This window comes from Chlamydotis macqueenii, chromosome 1 (genome assembly GCF_036417535.1).
Source record: "Chlamydotis macqueenii isolate bChlMac1 chromosome 1, bChlMac1.mat, whole genome shotgun sequence".
NCBI classification, from domain to species: Eukaryota; Metazoa; Chordata; class Aves; order Otidiformes; family Otididae; genus Chlamydotis; species Chlamydotis macqueenii.
Genome location: NC_141556.1, coordinates 68,120,471 through 68,142,736, shown reverse-complemented (window position 1 = coordinate 68,142,736; position 22,266 = coordinate 68,120,471). Strand labels below are relative to the sequence as shown.

Here is a 22,266-nt window from a genome sequence, read left to right as displayed (position 1 = left end):
AGAAAAAGATCAGCTTTTATAAACACAAGCTGATTGCAGTCATGGGTATCATGGAATGTGAAGAAATTAAAGAACTGTCACCATGCACCCTGGCACAGAAAGAAAACTGTGTTGGATTAAGCAAGATGCAGCTGAGCCAGTAGAAAAGATCGGGGGCACCTGCTCTCCAAAATGAAACTCCCAAAAAGCAATGAACCACAGCAGGGAAGTACACTCAGTCAGTTTACTTTTTACCAACTCTATGTATTCTGCAAGGAAATGTTGTTCTTTAAATGCTGCCTCACCTAGCACCCCTGCCATGAAATATACTAAAAAATTATGGTGTTAAAAAATTAGCTTCACTTCTAATACGATACAAAGATACAACAATCAGCTTTTCAGTCTTAACAAGTACTCTTTTTTTTTCCTTTTTGCCAAAACCATTTTCATGCTGTCTTTTTTCCTACTCAGCCAAAAGCAACAGTGATTTTGGCTCTACGCCATCACTATAATCAGCGATACCAAGCAACTTAATCACAATGGCAGCAATGTCAATAAAGCCCTGGAAGAAGCCAAAGAAGTTTCTGCACAGCCATATTCAAAAGAAAATGTTTCCTAGCCTAAAGTGCTTCTCTTTAGCTCTACACAATGCCATGAAACATGCTCTCAAACTATTCACATGCTTCCTGTAGACAAGCAGCCACATTTGTTTCTGAGGACGATCTTCCAGAAGGAAAGAAACGTTCATTAGACGCTAATAAGGAAATAGAGCACATTACAATGGTTACTGGGCAGGATCAGCAACTCTGACACACCCTGACTCATGAATACAGTCAATAAAAAAGAGAAGAGGGGGGAAAAAAAAGACAAAAAAAAGAAGTGAATGAAAAATTATTTCTGGGCAGATAACTACTTGGTATTTTCTAACCCATAATCAAGTTTAAAAACAGTGCACTCCAGTTTTCTTGAGAGAAAAAATATGGGAAGCTAAATAAGAATGGGCTGTGAAAGTTTGGTGATATTCATCAATACAAGTTGCTACCTAGAGCACTAAGAAATACTTTTAATCAGGATACATCTGTTTTTCTACTCAATTTTTTTTTGTTATAATATATCGCTCTCCTAATTCTCCCAAGAATCAGAAGACCTTACCTGGAGGCTATAAATCCACAAAATACTGAAAATGGAACAAGACATTAGAGAGAAGATAAAGCTGATTGTCTTTATGCCTAAGTCTTGCATAGAAGAAATCTGGAGATGATTTTCCATTTTCTATGCAGTCGCTCCAGTTTCCAGAGTCTGCTTCTCCACAGACCTTGTACAGAGCAAGGAAGGAGAAGACAAGACTCGTAAAGAAAATGTGATCAAGAGTACATCAGTATCACTCTGAAGTGTAGATGAATAGGTGTTTTTCTATGGCAAAAATTTCTTTTGTGTTCTCTGTACCAAAACGGTTTACATTTTAGACATGAATAACAGGCACATATCACAAATGAGTGAATGGTCATAACACAAAATAAACCAGCAGTAATACGCCCTTACTATGCAATTGCAGAACAGCAGAGATAATTTTAATTCTGTTCAGACAAGAACATTTGAACCTGTTGTTCTAAATTATTTTGGGAGAAATTTTCACAAAACTGATCTGATCAAAACAATAAAAAAAGCCCTTTCCTGCGACAGATTTAAGAATTACATTTGATAACCTTCCATCTATTCTATTAGAAGAAAAGGAGCATTTAAAGATAGTATGGCTAGAAGATTGTTAGCAACTCTACTCAACACCACGACTGGCTTTATTTCAAGAAAGTATTGCAAGTGGACAGACTACTTTTTGAGATCCATTCGTAGGCAGTTATTAACCACATCTCATTTTATCCTAATAAGATGGCTTTTGAACAAATAGCCCTGCCCCTCCAAAACAAAAGAACGACAAAACAGATATACTCATTCTAATTAATTTGAAAACTATGAACTACAACCACAACGTGCATAAAAGGGACTATTTTTTGCTACTCAAATAACAGTCCATGGTGCTAACTCCTTGCTACCTCTTCCAAATATATCAGCTTAAAAATAATTCGGTCCTCTTCTGAATTGCAACACTCCTGTTACAAATGAGGCATCATGAAAAGAGGCATTCCTTCAGCAGTGATGAAAGTTGTTAGAGCCCTGACTGTTTACCATACGATGTGCACTGGTACAGCTAACAAAGCAGAATAATTCACCAAGTAAGAAAGGACAGATCTAATATGAAAGTGGTTAGTTGCTTTGACTGTATAAGCAAGACTATTTGCATCCCCATGTTTTCCTAACATTGCTGAAGGTCTATGTGGAAAAGGCTGATGAAGTAAGAAATTCTGAAATTCCTTAATTTCTCCCTGTGAATAGAGGGGCATATAGAGACACCAAATAACTTGCATGAAAGTATTTGCTTTAATCTGTCTGACTGTTAACAATTAAACAAGCAAATAAAGTTTTTATAAGGTCTTTATGTGTTTCCAAAAATTCCTCACATCCAACACCACCCATTAGAGTTGTTGTCTTTTCTCAAGGTTGAAGTTTTTGGTTGAATTTTTCCTTTTTGGACTGGTTTGTACCTACAAAATGTATCACTGCAATTGCCATATGCAGCCCCATGAATGCAGACATTGTTACAGTCATATAGAAATACTTATGCAGAGACAGTTTGGGCCTATGGGCTTAGGAAAAGAAGCGATATCAATTTAAGTCATATTTATAATGACAAAATTGCATTCAGTCTAAGGGTTGTACTGATGATTGTGCTGAGTTAGCCCTTTCTGTTAGGACCAGAAGGGGGGCAGGGGAAGAAACACCTTTTACCAAAATAGTTAAAACGCTATAAAAAAAAGTCTGTGTATGCAGCCTATGTCTTATAAGGAAGTGTTCTTAAACATTTATTTCTTGAAACACAAGGTTTCAATCAACAGCCACCAGAGACTCAGGGGTCACGATCTTCCCTGTACGAATCCTCTCAATGTTCTGCATAAAGGTCAGAGGGGTTTACCCTCTGAATGAAGTTGCCTTCCAAACACTTTGACTACGAAATAAACAGTTTTTAACCCAGCTTGCAAAACACTTAGCATTGTTTTCTAAGAAAAAGCCAAACTCTTACTAAGAGATTTCATATTCATGCTCTCTGTAGACTCTTTACAAATTAAAGGCCTGTAAAATCTTGAACCTTTATTAAGGCTGTCAGCAACAAGTAAGTTGAGAAGAACACCATATGTTAATTTAAGAAGCCCATTGAGTGCCTACATTGTATTCCTCAGCTATCCGACTGGCTAAAAGTGCTTCTTACACCCTGATATGCTAGTATATCCATACTGTTAGCACATACATATAATGAACACTCATGCTTGGCATTAGCTGGACTTGTGTCAAAAGTAAAATATTGCGAGGTTACAAGGAATTTGGAATACGTTCTGATGAAAGACAGAGGTTTAAAGAAGTAAGAAGAATAATGCTTTGTAGCACCTAAAGCAATGAAGGAAAATACAAGACAATGCCTTTAGGATGTATCTGCAAATCCTTATTTAAATACTTTAAGGATTAATTGTTAGGGTCAAGAAATGTTAATAACCGCCACCAAAAGTCAGAACTAAAATGGAAGAGTTATCTTCTGCAGACCTTCAGATGGTATTTTAAAGGAAGTTACATTTTATTTTACATTTGATAGACATTCTTGTTTCTGCCATTGCTCCTATTTGTTTGGGCTGTCTGGTGCCTGAACCCTACAGAGCTGCCATGCTGCAAGTAACACGATACACATTTCTTTCGTATCCGCCGGTGATAAGTTACATTACATTACTGAAATTGGTCCAGGAAAGTATACCTGTTAATTTTGCTTTAGATGGGCTCTATTAAAACACGAAAATCTTGGCAAGAAGAGGAGTGAGACTTGCCCACTGTCTGGGTCCCTTTCCCACCCAGCCAACAAGGCAGACTTTTTAGTTCATTATCACCTCATCAGTGCTCCTGTCAGCTGCCAGCAGTGAGAAAGGACTAAGCCACTCACTAATTCCTGGCCTTCCCGCCTCCACTGAAGCAGCAGTAAATCCAGAACAGATGGATGCTCTTTAACCCTCTCAATCCAGACACCTACTTTAATCAGTCTAATCAACCCACTCGACTCAGAACAAGGAATGACTGACAGACACAGCATGATGGAGGGACTGAACTGTTGCAGCTCAGATCCTTAACAGAAAACATCACTCCATCTCCAATGCCCTGCTGATACAGGAGGCAGAGTGCTTACCGGGTCAAGAGTAGGACAGACCTTCTACTGAAGAGGAGAAAGCAGTAGAGGAAGGGACTATAAAGCAGGAGAAGATTATTAAACATTAAGATCTCATCTCAAGGCTCTCATCACACTACACAAGCTATGAATAAAGACCAGAAGGCATTTACTCCATGCAAAGATGGCTTTCGGTTTTGCAACTGAAGTTGCAGTTCAAGCCAATCTATCACCTGGCTGTCACAGTCTTTTCTTTCCCAGGACACAAGACCTAAGTTTCAGACTTTGCCTAGTGTTGTCTGAGACTTACCTAACCACAGATTGCCATTCAGTGCACTAAGCCAGCCGACGACCAACTTCAGAAAAATGTGAACATTTTATTGCTAGGTTAGCAATGCTGAATTAGTTCAAGTGAAGTTTTGCAAGCGCCAGATACAGCGTAAAGGCGGAACTGGGAGGAGGGAGCAGGACCAGATGGGTCAGCAGCTCAGGCTGCTGTGCTGTTAGAAGGTATTTTCCCTAGAACGTATTTTCATCAAGAGGAACTCTTCTTTTTCTTTTCATATTCATATATTTCAACAAGGCCTAAACAACTGTGTAAAGAACATGGCTAATCATAATATTCAGAGAGAAACAACTTTTTTTTTAGGATTCTCTGCATGATTTTGTTTTCCTTGACCTGCTGCAGAAGACATGAATGAAAAAACAGTATTACAGTGCTCTGGCATCTCAAACAGTTTTACACACTTAAAGGCTTAAAGAAAATCTTTACTGAGTTATGAGAATAATATAAAAGAAGAAGCAGTTGCATATTCATTTTAGAGCTTGGAAACTTTATAAAGTGACTTGGCTAAGGTAAAATTGCACACCTAGAAAAATTTATGAATGCCATTTAGAATGACTACATTTCACTCTTGCCATTCTGGAGCACCTTATTTACAAAAAAAAAAGAAGAGACAAACAGTAACAAATTCAAAGAGTAGTAATAAAATGATAGCCTATTTGTAAAATCAAAGTCTAAGCCTGGGAAAAAAATTCAAAGTGGTGGCTCTGAATACAGATCAGCACATGACATGAATTATGAGGAGCATTAACACAGCTTCATCATTCTTCTCTCAGTCTCTACATGTATATGAAATCCTGTTGCAAGGAGCAAGATCATAAAGAAGAGAAATGGAAGACTCAGTTAGCATGTTGCTCTGTACTGTGTAAACAATACCTTTTGTTTAGGTAAGGGCCTAACTGAAACCAGCTTCCTGAACCCAGGAGAGGTTGATAAACATGATATGGAAAACAAAGCTGTAAAAAAAAATTCACCACTTCTCAAATATTCTTGAATAAACTGTATAAAGACCATCTTGTCCCTGCATCTTTGATAAGAAAATCGTGCCCTTCTCTTAGCATTTTAATTTTTCAATTATAAGCCATGCACTCAAATTTTAAGCTAAATCTCTGTAAGTTTTTGCATTTACTTTTATAATTGACAATTTATAAAATTATAAATGAGGAATATATATCATAACAGCCCATTTGTTCACTAACGCAATGCATTTGGTGCACACCTTCATTCACAAAACTGGCTTTCCATATATCACTTGTTAAAATTCAAAGTTTTGTTCCCTACCCAACACTGACTAAAACATGCAGGATTAGAAGGTGGTTCTGGAATAATGGAACATCCAGCCTTGTGTAAGCAGGAGAAAGACTGTTTCAGCAATTGGCCAATGAAACCAGAACTCACAAACACCTTTAAGGACAACTATAAAGCTCAGTAACTATAGAGAAACTCATTCAAAGCTAGCTTTTTCTTAAGTATGACTACAGCAACAGTCAGAAAGACAAAACACATAAATCAGTTTATCGTAACTGTGCCTGTTATTATTTTGTCCATTTTCACTCAAAAGACAATCAAGGACAGCAAAATCATCTAACAAAACCAGAAAAAAATGGTTAGAATCACATAAAGAATCGACTGTTCTTTATTAAATAGTAATGTATTTAAATTAGATGAGAACATTTTTTTTTTTTTTTTAAAAAGTAACATAGTTCAGTCATGGAACAAGCTATCAAAAACACAAAGAAGAAGCTGAAAGCATCCTCAAAGCAGAAGTTGAAAGTTAAGAGTCAGCTACTAGCAATTTTTAGGAGTAAATTATTCTTCCACTATATGAAAAAGAAACAATTCATTAAAAGACCCTTTCAGCCTCAGTGATTATGACTAACCTATGGTGGGGAAGTGGCTTGACTGCAAGTATTTTGGAACTAATCATTACAAAGCCTTTAGGAAAGTATGTGATGTGATACGTAATAAGAACACTGATTCCTAATCCCAACGAACCTGGGAAGCACTGTGTTCCTGAACATCTTGACTGAGAACATGACTCTTCAGAGGGGCCAAAAGAGATGACAGAAGTTCAACTGACACTATGAGGTCTTGCAGCATAGAATATGTTTACAATGTCAAACTTGGGGATATCAACACATTTGGCATCACTTCAAGATGACCGCTATCAGCACTGAGAAGCTGACTGGCCAGACTGGAGTCTTCTCTCTGTAACCGATGTTAATGGGAACTGTGACAATTCAATTGTTCTTGGTGCCTGCTCTGGGATTCCATTGCCCAAGTAATGGTATGTAATGTCACGTTAGCTGTCCTAGGATACAAGAGACAAGAGGCCAGCAACGTGACATAGAATATATGGAAGATCCATGCTTTTTTGAAGAGGTACTTGGGAGGTCCACAGGGATAATCTAGTCCACCTGAAATGGCAATAGACTCCTTGGTTCAGACACTGCAGTGCTGTTCTCTTTAGAACCAGCAACTAAGCAACAAGCAATCCAGATGATGTTTTCATGCCATTTAAATTTTTCTGTGCTGAGTTTTCCTTATCCTTAAATAAGAGAAATACTTTTTTTTTTTTCAGAGAATTTTTGGAAAATTAACATGGCATTTGTAACTTTTTTTTTAACATTCACAGACAGAAAGTACTATATGACATGAAGTATCATAATGAGAACTGAATGCCACAGCACAAATTGAAATTCTAGAAGGCTGCATATTTTATTTTTTTAAAATCTATTCCTAGAAGTATTTTAAGGTCATGTGGAGACAAGTTATTACATCTCATTTTGATCAGCAAACTCCTCTTGTTCATAAAAGGTGTAGGTGTGTATTTCCAAGTCCCAGCAGACTGCCACCAAGTTCAGCTGGAAGAGCTGAGAAGTTGGGTAATGAAATACTTCCACTAGGCTATCCTAATTCTTACCTCAAATCAAAACACATAGTTAAGACATAAACTAGAAAAATGTGTAGTGCATGAATTGCAAAGAGGAATGTGATTTTTGTGTGTGTGTGTGTTCCTTCAGTTAATATTTTTAAAAGAATTTTTCTAAGACTTATAGGATTTCCTTGGGAATAGAGCAACTGAAAAAGGTAGATGTCATCCTTCACAATGCATGTTCCAGACCAGCCGTATCAGTATGTAGAATGGGGATGAAAATTTAACTCAAAATCTGTGACTGTTGGTCATGAGAAGTTAAATTTTCCATTTTTTCCCAAGCAGGCATTTCCTGATGATGGTCTGCTGATTACGTACAACTGCTTCAAAAATGACTCGGCAGTGGGAAGAGGAGGTAGAGCAACTCTGAAAGAAGAATTGAGAGTTCCATATCTCACACTACAACCTGACAGTTCTTAAACAACTATTTCTACCTTGCAAATACATTAAAAGATTATTAAATCACCCATCTGCTAAGAAACTTATAGACCTTATCATAATCTACAGAAAATTAACTATACTTACTTATAAATTAAAAAGACCCATACTCTAGGCAGGTCAAACAAAGCACAAGTGGTGCATGCACATTGCACACATGTGAGTCTCTGCACCAGGAAAAAGTGTAACAGTAACTGGGCTAAGGTAGGCGTACACTGAAAAATGTATTTCATTATTAGGACTCACATTATTAGGATTCACTTAGGTGAATAAAGTGTAACTTACTACACTATTTACATATTAATTCCACATTGCAATTTTATCAGTTAGTAAAACAGAAAATGAAAACAGAACAGAGATCTATTAAAAGATAATCCATCTCCCATGTATGGGAATAAAGCTTTTACGTTATTCATATCACTGAGACGAAAACCAGATAGTTGCCCAGTGTAATTTCTGTCCCTCAAACGAGTTTTGTTAAAGGTCTACAAGTTCTGCTTCAGAAATAGGCAAGAAAAGAAGAATTTCTTACACTTAGTTGTATTTAAATTGCATTGACAGCATATTTGTCCATAAAATGGAACAAGAAATTCCGTATTTGTATAAATAATGTACTTGAGATAACGGAGATGCATCCGTACACATCACAAAGTCATCTGGAGCACTTTGCCTCCCCAAAATGAGGGCACAAAATGCATAAAGAAAGGGGTTGTCAGCTACGGTGTTTCTAGGCATCCCTGACTGTACTTTTCAGCTTCCCCCACAGAGGAAGTGCTACTCCCATGCTCCATGCTCTAAAGGAGGCAAAAACCAGAGCAGCTGAGACCACTGGAGAGAAGCCTTGGTGAGAGGTCACTTGAAGGGGCTGTGCATGGCTACAGTGCATGACTCTCGCCCACAGGCTTCTTCTGTTTGGGCCAAATGTAACATTGACACACTCTGCAGCCCAGCACCAAACACCTTTTCCATTCTCCAACAGTTTACTTGCATTTCTGCGTAAGTGCTGGTTGCTTTCGGCTCCAAAGACAGCTTCACCTGCAGGCTTTCATTTTTCTGTTCGACACCTTGCTGTTGATTTTCCCTTACTGCACAAAAGAACTTGCTCCAGCGCCTCTTTCATAACTGCTTCTTTGTAGCAAACGAAAATCTTAATAATTGTATTTTGATTGTAGAGTTGATTAATTTTGACTTTGTTTAATTTGCGACCTTTGCCAAGATCTTTAGGGCTGGGAATTAGAGAGCACACTGTACCACTGTTCTTTGGACATTGTGGGTTTGCCAGTTTGTTTCATGCCTCATTTGTCACAAAACCTATGAAATTATAGTCCAAGCCCAGCTTTACATTTTTCAAGGCAAGGCAAAAATGTATTTGTTTTTGTTTTAAATTAACATCTCCTGGCTAAATTAATCTAGTTCTTCGAACTCCAAACCAAAGCCTTCACTAACAATAGGATCTAGCAAGCAAGACAAATCCAAAGATCAGCTTAGCAAAAGAGAACAGATTGCTCTTCTCCAATCACAGCACTGAAGTGGTAAGATAAGCATACTCCATTTTAGGTGTAGACACATCAAAAAGAAAAAGTGAGGATGTAGAAAGGATTTGTATGAGAACACGCTAGAAGAGAGAAATAAACGAAGAAGTATGTATCTTATATGCAAAACATTTCCTATCAAACATTTTTGTCTCAAACATTAAGGTACTTAAAAATCTACAAATCTAGTGTCTTCAGATTTTAACTCCTGACATCACTGAAGTTCTGTGGCCACTGATGAATGAGTCACTTCATGTTGGTATTACATGATTGTATTTCTCTGTTTTTAAAAAAAGGAAGACTTTGACATGTAAGATCCTTCAATTAAAAGAATTAAGTTGCAAAGTACTATTATTAATAGTCGCATTATTAATATTTTTGAAGAAAATGTGGCTAGTTGAGGTCATAAAGGCTTTCTCCAAATATCAGAAGATACCCTTGGCATTCTTTATAACCTAACCAGATCTAACCCTTTCAGATTTCCTGTCTACTAAGGGCTCGAAAGGCAACAAGAATTTTGCAGCTACCTTGAACCAACAAATTGAATTATGTTTACTACTTTAAATTTAGAAAAAGGTTTCCTTTGCATGAACAATACTGAAAGCGAATTACCTACAAGAACAAAATTTCTCTTTAGAACTTGAATCTGCGAACCGAAGTCTGTATTAACAGAGAACTGAGCCCATGTAATATGTAGAACAAGCTCATGCATATAATACATATCTGTTCACAAGATACACTTTTGGTTCTTACAGACATTCATTGAGGGACGTATATGATCTGTGCTGAAGAATCACAAAAACTGCAAGACAACACCCTCTCTATCTAAACTACCCCAAAAGCACGTTCAACTATATATAAGCTATCTGTGATACGGGAACAGTATTCTACAGCCTCCTGAGAACCCATCTTCACTTTATCAAGGTCATCGTGAATTATCATCTTGTTCTCCAAAATGCCTGAACACCCACAGTGGCATTTTGGCAATATACACCCTTTGGCTTGTCAGCCACTTCATTAATGGACACTTTGAACAGTAGCAGACTTGAGGAAGACCTCTATGGAAACCATGTAACACAAGTTCCCATTTTGACAATGAACTACTAATTATTCCTTTCCAGCTACCTACCTATTCACTTTATAGTAGTTTAATCAGAAATATGATCCCTACTTTGTTCATGAGACAGTTCTGTAAGACAATGACAGAAATCCTCCTGACAACAAAACATATCACATCTACTGTATTACCAAAACTATGACTTGGCATACAGGGACATCTGATTGATTTGTCATGATTTAATCTCAACAAATTTAGGTTCTCTATTACTTAACAGTTCACTACTTTATAAGCACTTACAAGTAATATTTTTTATCATTTACTCCAATAACTTTCCAGTAACAGAAGGCAGGCTCATGAAATCTTTGGCTGCTCAAAGCTACGTGCAGTAGCAATCTTTTCACAACAGTATCGGTGGCCTTAAATGTTTACTCATGACATTAAACTACGTGATCAAGCTAGCTGATTCTTAGATTGTATAGCAAATAACAGTTACATCATTTGGTTTAACTTCATATGCCAAGTTTGATTCCTAGATTACACAGTGGAAATAAACTAGTGTGATCCTTTAGTTTTCAATGTTTTCTTGACATGAATTTTAAAGCTGTAAAATGCTAGCAGACTGAAAAAGAACTATAGGTTTACAAAAAGCTATAGCCATATCTATTTAGTGCTTGAGGAAGGCTATAAAAGGGGCTTTAGGGAACACCAAATATGACATTGTTTCAAATTATTTTTCAGTCTTCCCTACAATCCTATATGTACTAGCTCCTAGTACCAGGAAAGATAGTTCTCTTTATCCTATGACACTGGATATGGGACTGGGGAGAAGTGACTCAACAGCAATGACAGCATTATACCTTAAAGCAAGACACTTTTACGGTGCTTAGTGTCATCTTTTAGGATTTTTAAATGAACAGTTCTGTTTGATTTTCATGGTTTTAACTCCTATTACATGTAGTCACTTGTGCTGCACACAAGATACTGCCAGACAAACCAACAACTCTCAAATCCTCTCACTGTGGAGTTTTCTCAGATATTCCACAGACTTGCAGATAGTGTTTTTCATTTTGCCTAAAAGAACTCAAAAGCATTGTTCAGGAAGGGAGGAAAACAAAAAGATATACTGAATATTCCCATATAGTATAAAGACAAAGATTATAGGGAATGCCAATGATTTGACTAATTTCTCCATTTTTTTCTTACACAACTCTCACTTGTTGTCCTCCAGGATTGTAGGGAATCAATTACTTGCTTCAGAGGTTATTTCAATCAATTAAAGCAAATTGACCTGACTTTCGAAAAAGGAATTTCAGTTCAACTCCAGAAAATAGTCTGAAATTAAGACTTTGCCTTACCTACACCCCACAAGGCTATACTGTTATTTTAAAAACAATAAAAGAATGACTCACATATGTACAGTGGCCATAGGAGTGCATCTAAGCTTTGAGATTTCCCCCCTTGTATTTTGAACTACGTTGATGATATCCGGATGGGATTTACAATGGCTCAAAGCTACTATTGTTCACACTACATTAAACCTACGCTATATGCAATGAGATACCATAATATTTTCACTTGGAACTTCTATTAACCCACAACTTGACTGCATTTAATGAAATATGTAGTGCTCACAGAGTTGATTTATACGTATCACTATTTACAGTGCACGTTTCTAAAAAAGGAAAAAGCACCCTAAGGAACTAACGGTTCTTTTAACTTTAACAGAAAGTTAAAAGTGCCTGATTTGGTGTAGCTCAGTAACGCCCCTGGAAGCCCCAGAATCTTATAGCTGGGATAAGGATGGTGACAGGAATCACTGATGCAGCTGAAACAGCTGGCATAAGAAATGTACCCTGAGCCAAAACAGTCCTGCATATTTTAAATAGAAATCACAGTCACATTTCTGTTTGTTGTGTACAGAAGTATCTAGAAACAATAAAAAAGGCATGCTGAAGACCTGGAAACCTGTTTTTGTTAGTATTGTTCTAGAAATAAGTGGAGTGGAGGATTCCTATATCCAAGGGAAAATTACATAGATTCTCTTGAACAGATAAACCTTTACTTCTGACAGAACTTCTGAATGTATTTAATTACATAAATAATAACTTAGAATACAGTAGAACAAGAGTGTTTTTTACTGGGAAAGGTATACAGAATTAGCTAGCAGAAGGCTAGCTAACTGGTGCCTTTACAGCTGTCTTACAAGCAATCTGTTCTATAAGTTAGTCGAAATAAAACCAGCACTCTCTCCATTCCTCTACCAGTTTAACATTTGGTTAGGTGAGTAATTATTTCTAGAAAAAAGCATAATTCTAGTTATTTTTTTAGATATGCACGTAGATTATAGTAAAAACAAACTTTTCCCAAAGCAACACCCTTTGTACAGTAAAGAACATGGGGAACTAATGACTTCCAAGAAGTTACCTTGTGCTGCACCTGCTCTCTAAGTGTATTTGCAATAATGAACTAGCAAACTGAGAAAAGACAAGGAGAGTATTCATTCACTAGTCCTAGGATTGTGTAAGCCTAAAAAAATTATACATTTCAGTACTCTGTGTATGTATGCCAAGATCTCTACTAATGAGATCTTTCATGGCAATTTCTGTAAGAATGCTGTAATCTATTAATAGAAAAGAAAAATGTAACAAAACCTGTGCATTCTTAACACTGAGGCTATATGCTATGTTTTCCACATTTTCACTTGAAAGAGGTCTAATTTCCTTTCACTGTCTAGAAAATTATATTCCAAGAACTACCAAAGGGATCACTTACACTAAACCTCATCCCCGGAAAACATATCCAGAAGAAAAAAAATATCTTCTTTGGAAATGCATGGAAACAAGAGCACAGTGTAGCTAAATTCTCAGGAAGTTAATGACTGGACCTCCTTTTCCCAACTCCTCCCTACAACATTAAGTCTTAGAAATTACCAAGTGGAACAAACCCCTTTAACACCACCTGGTGTACTTTTCAGCAGTTGGTCTTGCTTCCAGGCCTGCCATGGCTCATTAAGATAGTACAGTACTTTCTCTCTACAAGACTGTTCTCAGGGACCATAGAATTCAAGATAAAATGAGATATGGAGGTTTTATCAAGACAGAACGGGACTGTGACATATTGCGCCAAGATTTTTAGTATCTAAAAAAGCCACAGAAGAAAAATTTTTTAAGGGAGGTGAAGAGCAAAAACAAACCAGTTACAAAAGATAACCATAATATCCAATAGTTAAAGAAACAGAGTAAACCACAACAATTCTGTGTGTGCTTATATGTGGCACCTTATTTACATAGGCTTTGCTAAAGGTTCAGTTCTTTCCTTTGCAGTTTATCTTTCACTGAAACTTTTAGATTTGAATTTAATAGGTCTCTCATCTATGTGAATCATTTCACCAACCAGTTTTGTTCTGCTGCCCATAAATGGGTTAAGTTTTGCTCCTTATGTCCATGATTCAGGTATTCTAGTATCAGTTGCACTGAAAATGAAGCGGCAGGCTGTCGCTGCCACGGCACCGAGCGTCTCGGAGCGCTCAAAGGTTCATTGACAATGCAGCAGGAGAGAAAGGATAACAAGCTTCACTCCTTAATTGCCAAGAGAGAAAAAGTGCAAAAGAGATTATATTTTCTCTCAAGCTTTCACCTCAATTAAGAAATAATAGCAGAAGCCATCAGATTTGAAGGCAACCAAGAGCTACAATTACATTTATGAAAAGCCTGATGTTTCATTACAGTGAGGAGAACTATGGAGTTCTGGCCTTTCAATAAACTTTAGTCCTAAAAGACACACAATATAACTACACGCTGTATTTCAGCTTTCTAACTGGACTCTGTGTGCTTAACTTGGAGGTTAACACCAGTTCCAAGGTCAGTTTATTTCCAATCATTTAAATGTAATGTTTGTATTGCCCAATAATTAGGAATGGATACTTTTTCAAATTTTGGACTACTGCAACTGAACTTTTTACAACTTCAATGTCAAAAGCTAACTGGGCAACCATATATAGTTAAAATAAACATATATAATTATATATTTTATGCTTGAAAATTAAAAAGGACAAAAGAATGGTAATAGGATATTGTTGCGTTCATTTTCACTGTGTGCCCTGAAAAAGACATTTTAAAGAAAAAAAAAATAAAAATCTAAGCTTATAGAAGAAAAAAAGGGACTGATGCAGATGCACTTGTTCAGCTTTGCCCCAGACAGTAAATTCTACGGACATGGAGTGCCCCCTGTGGGATTTTAGCTTATTTAAATCCACACAAAGTAATTACAGGAGGTGCTTTGCTACCATTGCTGCAGTCACATGATGGCCTCATATACCAAATGGCCCATAGTCCAGTTCAATGTGATGAAGAGTTTGCATTGGGGCTAGAAAGCCATACCTTGCAGATGCAAAGTTAACAATTTACTGCTTTGTAGCACTGACAACAAATGTGAAGTGACTTCAAACTACAGAGACAACTGTTTATACGTGTAGAACATACACATACTTCTGCAACTAGTAATCACTTTTCCTCTGTTGAATTGTTATTAAAGCATAGGCATAAACCATAGCTTCTCTAATGAAAAAAAAAAAACCTTTAATTTCCAAGAAGACCATTTCTGATGAGCTGACAAGTTATCATTCGATAAATTTTTTTTTTTTTTTTGTTCTGTTCACCATGGGTACACATAACCTAAAATACTTGTTTGTTTTAATTGTTTGCTGCATTTGAAATTATTTCACACCTCATTTTGGATCAACTGAAATGACTTTTCTAGCAAATCAACTATATGCTGATTAATCAGTTTCTCTGGGACTGCTTTCAGTTTCAACCTCATACTCATACCTCCAGACAGTATTGTTTTATTGCTGAGAGGACGAACTTTTCAGAAGTCAGCTCCACTGATTTCATTTTCAGTTGTGAGTGTTTGTGTGTGTGTGTTTGTATTTTTCTTATCTGATAGCCACAAAATGAACATGTGGACTTACCAACCATCTACCAAATATTTTAAGTGACTTGCATATCATGCAGGAAAACTGCAGCAGAGATAAGGACGAACGCTTTTCCTGCACAGCACTGCTTAGGTTGGCATCTTATTTGTAAGAGTAGCCTCCATGTAGCTCTCAGCAGCCTTTCCGACACCGAGATGAAATAAGGAAGGAATACAATAAACAGCTTCATTAAGTGACGCGGGCCTGGTTCATCTCTGATCACCGCCTACACTCTGTATCAAACAGAACACTATCTGTGGGATGTATCAATGCAATTAGAGACTACCATGAGAAATATTCAAAAGACCACTCATGTAAAGTCACATAAGAAATCTAAAGACATTTTTTGACTGATTTTGAAAGATAAATTATGTTCTATTATAACAATTCATTCCTCTGTAATATCCTTGATTATTTTTCAAGAAAAAAAGAGGATAGTAAATTATTCTTGGACAAGCAATAATCTTTCTGTTACGTGCCAGCAGGATGAAGGATTCAACTCTGAAGCGCCGACTATGTTATGTAAGTCTGCATCCCTTGAATTATAGGGCGAGCAGCAACTGCAATTAGCAAGAGAAGGCATAATTCAGGAAAGGGCTGTTGGACACTTTTCCAGGTCTGAAAGAACAGATCGAGAAATGCTCCAACTGGGACTTTTCAACCCCGAAGCAGATGACTAGGAAGAATCTTTTGGTCCTTCTGACCATAACAAAAGGCCTGCCTAGTCAAAAAAACCCCAAAGCCAAAAAACAATCTCTTCTCTACATGCAGACAGAGTGTCTGTTCCCCTTCTCTGTAAGTGCAGTGTCCGCTGCTACAGTTTTGGCAATTGCATGAGCTCGGCCCCAGATTAGACTGTTTGTGCTCGGTTATTTTCACACACTGCCAAAATTTGCTGACAACACCAGGAGAAAAAAAAGGGAAAGGAAAACTGGTGATTTTCAACAGTTTATAACTCAGCTCAGCCTAAGCAGGTTTTTATGGGACAAAGAACAGAGATTTCTCTGTAGACAGCACTTTATTCCTGCCTAATTTAAAAGATTTGCTGTGAATGATGGAAACATTAGAACTTCTTAAAGAAAACATAACATAACAAAAATCCTAGCAGTTCACTAGTATTTTTTTACAGTAGATCATGTTTGGTGATATAAATAGAGAGACTATTATCTACATCTCTCGTAATTATTTACAATGAATTTTTTTTTTTAAAGAAAATGAAAGTATTAGACTTAAAGGAAGGGCTTCAAAATACATAGTATTTCTGTGAGGAGTGAAATTTCTTCCTTGGAATAATTCACTTGTGCTATTCTAGTGCCACAGTATTCCCTAAGGAGTGTGAAATGATCTTCTCAGGGTTACAGAGTCAGTAGTAAACACAAGTTCTACTCTAAGAAACAGTATTTTAAATACATATTTTCATTAACATAACATTTAACAACTTCCTATTAAAACCCAGATGTAACTTTCTGGAGTCCTTTTGTTGCTTTAACACTTTCTTTCAGTCCATATCTAGATTCCCTTAAAGCAGCATTTCCTAAGCTGTTTTTCTTGTATGGTCCCCTGCCCCATTAGCTGACTGCAGAGTCCAGGCTGTTAAACTTACACTTCTATCAAATCTCAAATTTGATCAGTGCTGCTTTTGAGCATTTCAAACTTTTCCCAGCAAAGTATGCCCTAAAACCTGGGAAACAACATTGCTTTACTGTGTCTTTGAACACTATCTGTACAATAGCTATTGTTTTCTGTTAAGGATATGAAAGTCAGCTAATTGCTTCACAGAATTGACCACTCATTCAACCACTGTTATTTTTGAGTTGAAATTGTATAAAACATTTTAACAACATTAGAAACTTTTTGCAAAACCAGAAAAAATATGAGAAGAGTGCTTTCCACTCTGGGCTGGGAAAGTAGGGCTGGGAAAGTAGGGCAACAAAGAATATACTGGAGTTTCTGTATATAAAATATAAGATACCTAACTGACTGAGAGTCCTCAGTAGAGACTTGTTTGCAACAGAGCCTCATGGTGAGGGTGAGTTTTTGAAGTCTGGATGCCTTTGGCAGCTTTATAGGACTTTAAGACAGACCAGCTATGACTACAACATGCTCAGCTAGTTAACTATACAAACGTAATGTTTTTTCCATCTTTCTCTCCACGTGCTGACAGCATTACCATTCTCTCCAGTGTTCTTCTTCCTTCTGAGGTGCAATGGATCTACCAGCTTATGCAGTTACTGATACTACATTTCAGTACAACAACTTTCCAACAATAACTTACTCAGCTAAGAGAGGTCATCATTTAAAAAGAAGGGAGTAGTTATATTAAAGGCTCTAGAGCTACACAATTCCAAACACATTTCAGGATATACTGTACACTACGTGTATATTTTAATGAGAAGGTTTGGCAGAGCAGTTTGGCAGAAGAAAGAACTGCCAAGTGACTGGATATGGGATACATCTCCAGTTGCTTTGGATTCCCACATCACCTTAAGAGCTATTCTTCCCATCCCCCAATACACCAGCTCTCATGGCAGTCAAATTTATAGCTCAATAAAATTTTTTATTAAAAATAAAAAGTGCAGCTTTTAAGCACTGCAGTCTTCCAACATCCTTATGCCAGGTCTAGATCAGACTATTGTAGCTGAATACGAAGCTGGGGAGCCTTGGCCCACTTTATACAGCACTCCTAAGTTAGAGTTTCAAGATGTAAGCCACCTCTCTTTCCATTTTGTAACAGCTGTTTTTATATGATTTCATTAAAAAAAAAAAAAGAAAAGGAAAGAGGTTAGCGTAGAAAAGTTAAATAAATAAATAATGGCTCACAAAACCACAGTGGAGGAACCACTGCTGGTCCTGCCAATAAAAATGTTCCTTCTCTTCAGGGTTGGCTAAACAACTGAAAGTGTTCCTAATGAACTGCTGGCAGCATTATCCATCATTGCACTAAATGGATTCATGTCTCCCTAAACTGAGGATAACTATTTATCTATAATGCACAGTCAGAAATGAGGAAGTATTTAAGCCTTAGAAGTCTAATCCCTCACTTCTCCCCACCTCCTCAAAGCTTGGTTTTATTCAGGCCTCATGTAAAGATGACAAGAGAAGTCTGACTGATAGAGAACTTCAAACTCTGTTCCAGTGCTAATGAGTCATTCCTGTGAGTTTGAAAAATACTTTAGCAGACCAGGCATCTGCAATCTGATTTTAGCATTACAACTACCTGACACTATGTTTATCTCTTCCCTCTTTCCTTTTCGTCACTTGTTACAATGACTTGTGTCTTACCTTAAAGTAGATTATAGGCTACTCAAAGCAAGATGGCACATTCGTAAGACACACAAAATACCTGAGTCCCAATAATTGCTTAGGATCTTTGAAGATGCTATTACGCAAATGATAGTAGTCTACTGTGAATGATCAGAAGGAAGAGATGTTTTTGAGCTCTGAAGAAAGCGTGAAAGTAATGCAGGTAATCCCTGATCAGAAGCCATTTCTGAAGGCTCGACTGATTAGATAGGTAGCTGCTATCCACAGAGACATATTCATACAGTGGTTGTCTTCTAAAGACAACCAGGGATCAGAGGAGAATTCAGAGACAACAATGAAACACATCTACAAATAACAAAAAGAAACACTTACTTCATCTCCAGGACTTCTTCCAAATGTTTCCTTCTTTCAGCCCGTAAGTTGGTCAAATGGGTTTCCTTCTCAGCCAAAGACTGTTGTGTAGAGGACAATTTAGCTTTCATTGACTCCAGCTCCTGCTTAACTTTCTCCATCGCCATCATCAGCTCTTCCACCTAAAACATTTTTGGGGAAGACAGGAGGAGAGAAAAACAGGGTAATGAGATCAGCTGGAACTTCCTAAATGTCACAACTAAATTGGAGCACAAAAGTTACCAGTGCATATACACTGCACAACACTACTGTAGACTGGAAGGATCATCTAGTGCTGTGGACAATAGGTCTACACTTGATTGAAGCAACATTACAGTCTGTGAATTAACATAGTCTAGTCACTGGAATACTACCATTACAATACCAAACTACAGATCTTTAACTCTTCAGTATTTCTAAGTTAGAAAACATACCACAAGGATAAAAGGATGGTCAGTACATATGAAAATTAGCCCACAAAAATTCTAGATATTAAATGGAATACATCAATAATATACCAAAAGTATAAAAAACTTTATCTGTAAATGATGTCTAAAGAAAAACTACATAAGCACTTTAAGAACAATGCTAATGTTTCCGGAACAGGGAGAGGAGAGGGTTCCCATGAAGATGTAAATAAGGCTACTTTCCTCAAAATATCTATTGAACAATGCTTATAGGCATGTTTTGCGATATAGCAACATAAAAGACATTCAAAGTGCTGCTGATGGCAGACGGGCACAGAAGAACACATCTTCAGCAGATGGGAAAGGTTCAGAATTAACAGGATTGTAAACTCTGGCATAGATACTACACAGATGTACATAGTAATTTTATTTTGCACGTGGAGTAAGCTCTGTCTCAGCTAGAATTTATCACTAATTAACATACAAAACCACAATAAATCCTCAAGTATAACTACACATAACATACAAAAACCTATGGATATTCTTGTAATAATTTTATAATAATGCTCAATGGCACACATTACTTTAACTGTCTTTTTCCACATAGATTTTCTCTATCACAACCATGTGTCCACAAACCATTTTATAAAGTACTTAAAATGGGAGAAACTCTGATGCTACTTTTCACATAATTAAGCATTTGTATATATTTAGTATGACAATACAGCACTGCATTGCATTTATATCCCTGCATATCAATCAACTTGTGCTCCATCCTTGAAGGGAATTACTGAAATTATATTAAGCTCAATTTCTATTTACATGTTTTTACGAAGAGAGTTGGGCACATCACTTATTATACAGGTGCTGGAGGATGGAAGGTATGAAACATACTTTAATAAATCCTGTATTTCTAAAGGCAGAGCTAATGACTCAAGACAAACACAGATAACAAGTTTGGTTTTCATCAATCATTTCCTCAATCAGTGATAGAACAAGAAACAGTGCAATTCAGAATTAGCAGATTTACAAAAATCTAGCATAGATATTGTGCAGTGCAGAAAACCTATCACTTCCACTCAAATGCAGCTGACAACAAGTATTCTTCTTATGCCCAGCAAATTAAGAAAAATACAAAATATGCAATTATCAAAAAGTATTCAAAATGTACAGCCAGTAATTCATCTAGTAATAAACAGACTGAAGGAGAATTTCAGTGACACGGAGTCCAAACTGGCTATCATGCACATAACAACCAAACTTTTCCTGTCTTATTAGTGTTTAGTATGCAAAAAAAGATCAGAAACTCTGTGAATTTTTAAAACAAGGAGAAAACACCATAAAATGAAATAGAGAACATGTCAGAACAGAATGCAAAAAAGAACTGCAGAAACAATGAATAGCAAAAATACTACGAGGATGGAAACTGATGCCTAGGCAGAGAAAAATAGCAACATGCTGGGGAAGTGAAGGTGTACTAGTGTATCAGCTTCTACTTCCTTTGGGTGGATCAGAATTATGTAGATAAACACTCTCCCTTAAATTGAGAAGAAAAGAGGCACGTCAACTACAAAACCTCCTGCTTATAAAAGAAAACAACCTCAAATAAACAAGCCTCTGGCCAACTGCAACAATCAAAATGGCTTGTGTCAATCTGCCAGTTGCCAAGATAAAACAATCTTTGAAGTAACATCTTTCCCATAATCAGGTTTGAAAGATTTCTGACATCCTTCATTCCATTCCCAGTTATCAAGATTCGTGACGCTAACACTGAAGGGCTGGTTCGCTCGATGCAGATCTGTAGCATAACAGCTCCATGCTGTTAAGAAGACACAACGAGGTTAGAGGCTGATATCTAGGCCAAGGCTCCTAGTGCTAGGTGGCAAGGGCTAAATTCTGCAGGAGTACTTTGTAGTAGTGGTTATTGCAGGTACTTAATCTTTTTTCTCATTGCTTTGTTTGCTAATTTTTTAAACTCTAAGGTTACAGTCTGTATTTTTGCAGGTTAAGAGAAAATTGATCTAATCATTTATTAGGAATGTCTGGAATGCAAGTGGCTTTTAAACTGTGCCAACAACTTAGTTTACGGAACTCACTACCTTCCGTTCTCTTCAGCAAGGACCATTTGTCACACGATTTACTAAAGACAAAATTCACCAAAATAGTGATGACTATATTCACAATAAAGACTTCATTGTTCAGATTCATTAAGTTATAGATATTCCATGGGACCACTTCAATTAAACCTTTACAAAACAAAACATTTTATTTGGCAGCTTATGAACCTTGGAGCAGACCTGTCTGTACATGTCCCAGTAAGCAGTCCTGTGAGAAATGATACAGGAACATTCACTGGAAGCAAACTGCTTGCAAAGCACATCTAATTTAGCCTATATAAAAGACTTTGAATCTACCCTTGATTTTTTTTTCCCCTGAGAGCAGCTAATTATATAATAAAGAAAAATTATTTGCCAAGAACCAGAGTTCTTGGCATGCTGAGACATTTTCAGAGACATGCTGTTGACATTTTCAATTTAACGGCAGGTAAGCTTGTGCCCTGTCAGTTATAACTAGACTGTTTCCATTTCAGAAGGTGTAGAAAGTTCACTTTCACTTCTCTTTTCTCTCTGCTCAAATGACAGTACATAAAGCAGAGTATATCCCTGACTATCTAGGACTCATCCTGGG

At 36.9% G+C, this 22,266-nt stretch overlaps 1 protein-coding gene across 4 annotated transcripts in view; it reads right to left on the bottom strand.

The window, feature by feature from the left end:
- ERC1 (ELKS/RAB6-interacting/CAST family member 1) overlaps positions 1–22,266 on the bottom strand; it is a 294,214-nt gene that overhangs the window by 81,000 nt on the left and 190,948 nt on the right. For all 4 annotated transcript variants that reach the window (XM_086755609.1, XM_086755591.1, XM_086755602.1 and 1 more), the window contains one exon: positions 19,154–19,314. In XM_086755609.1, coding sequence (XP_086611735.1) covers positions 19,154–19,314 — 161 coding nt within the window. The remainder of the gene's footprint in view (positions 1–19,153; positions 19,315–22,266) is intronic.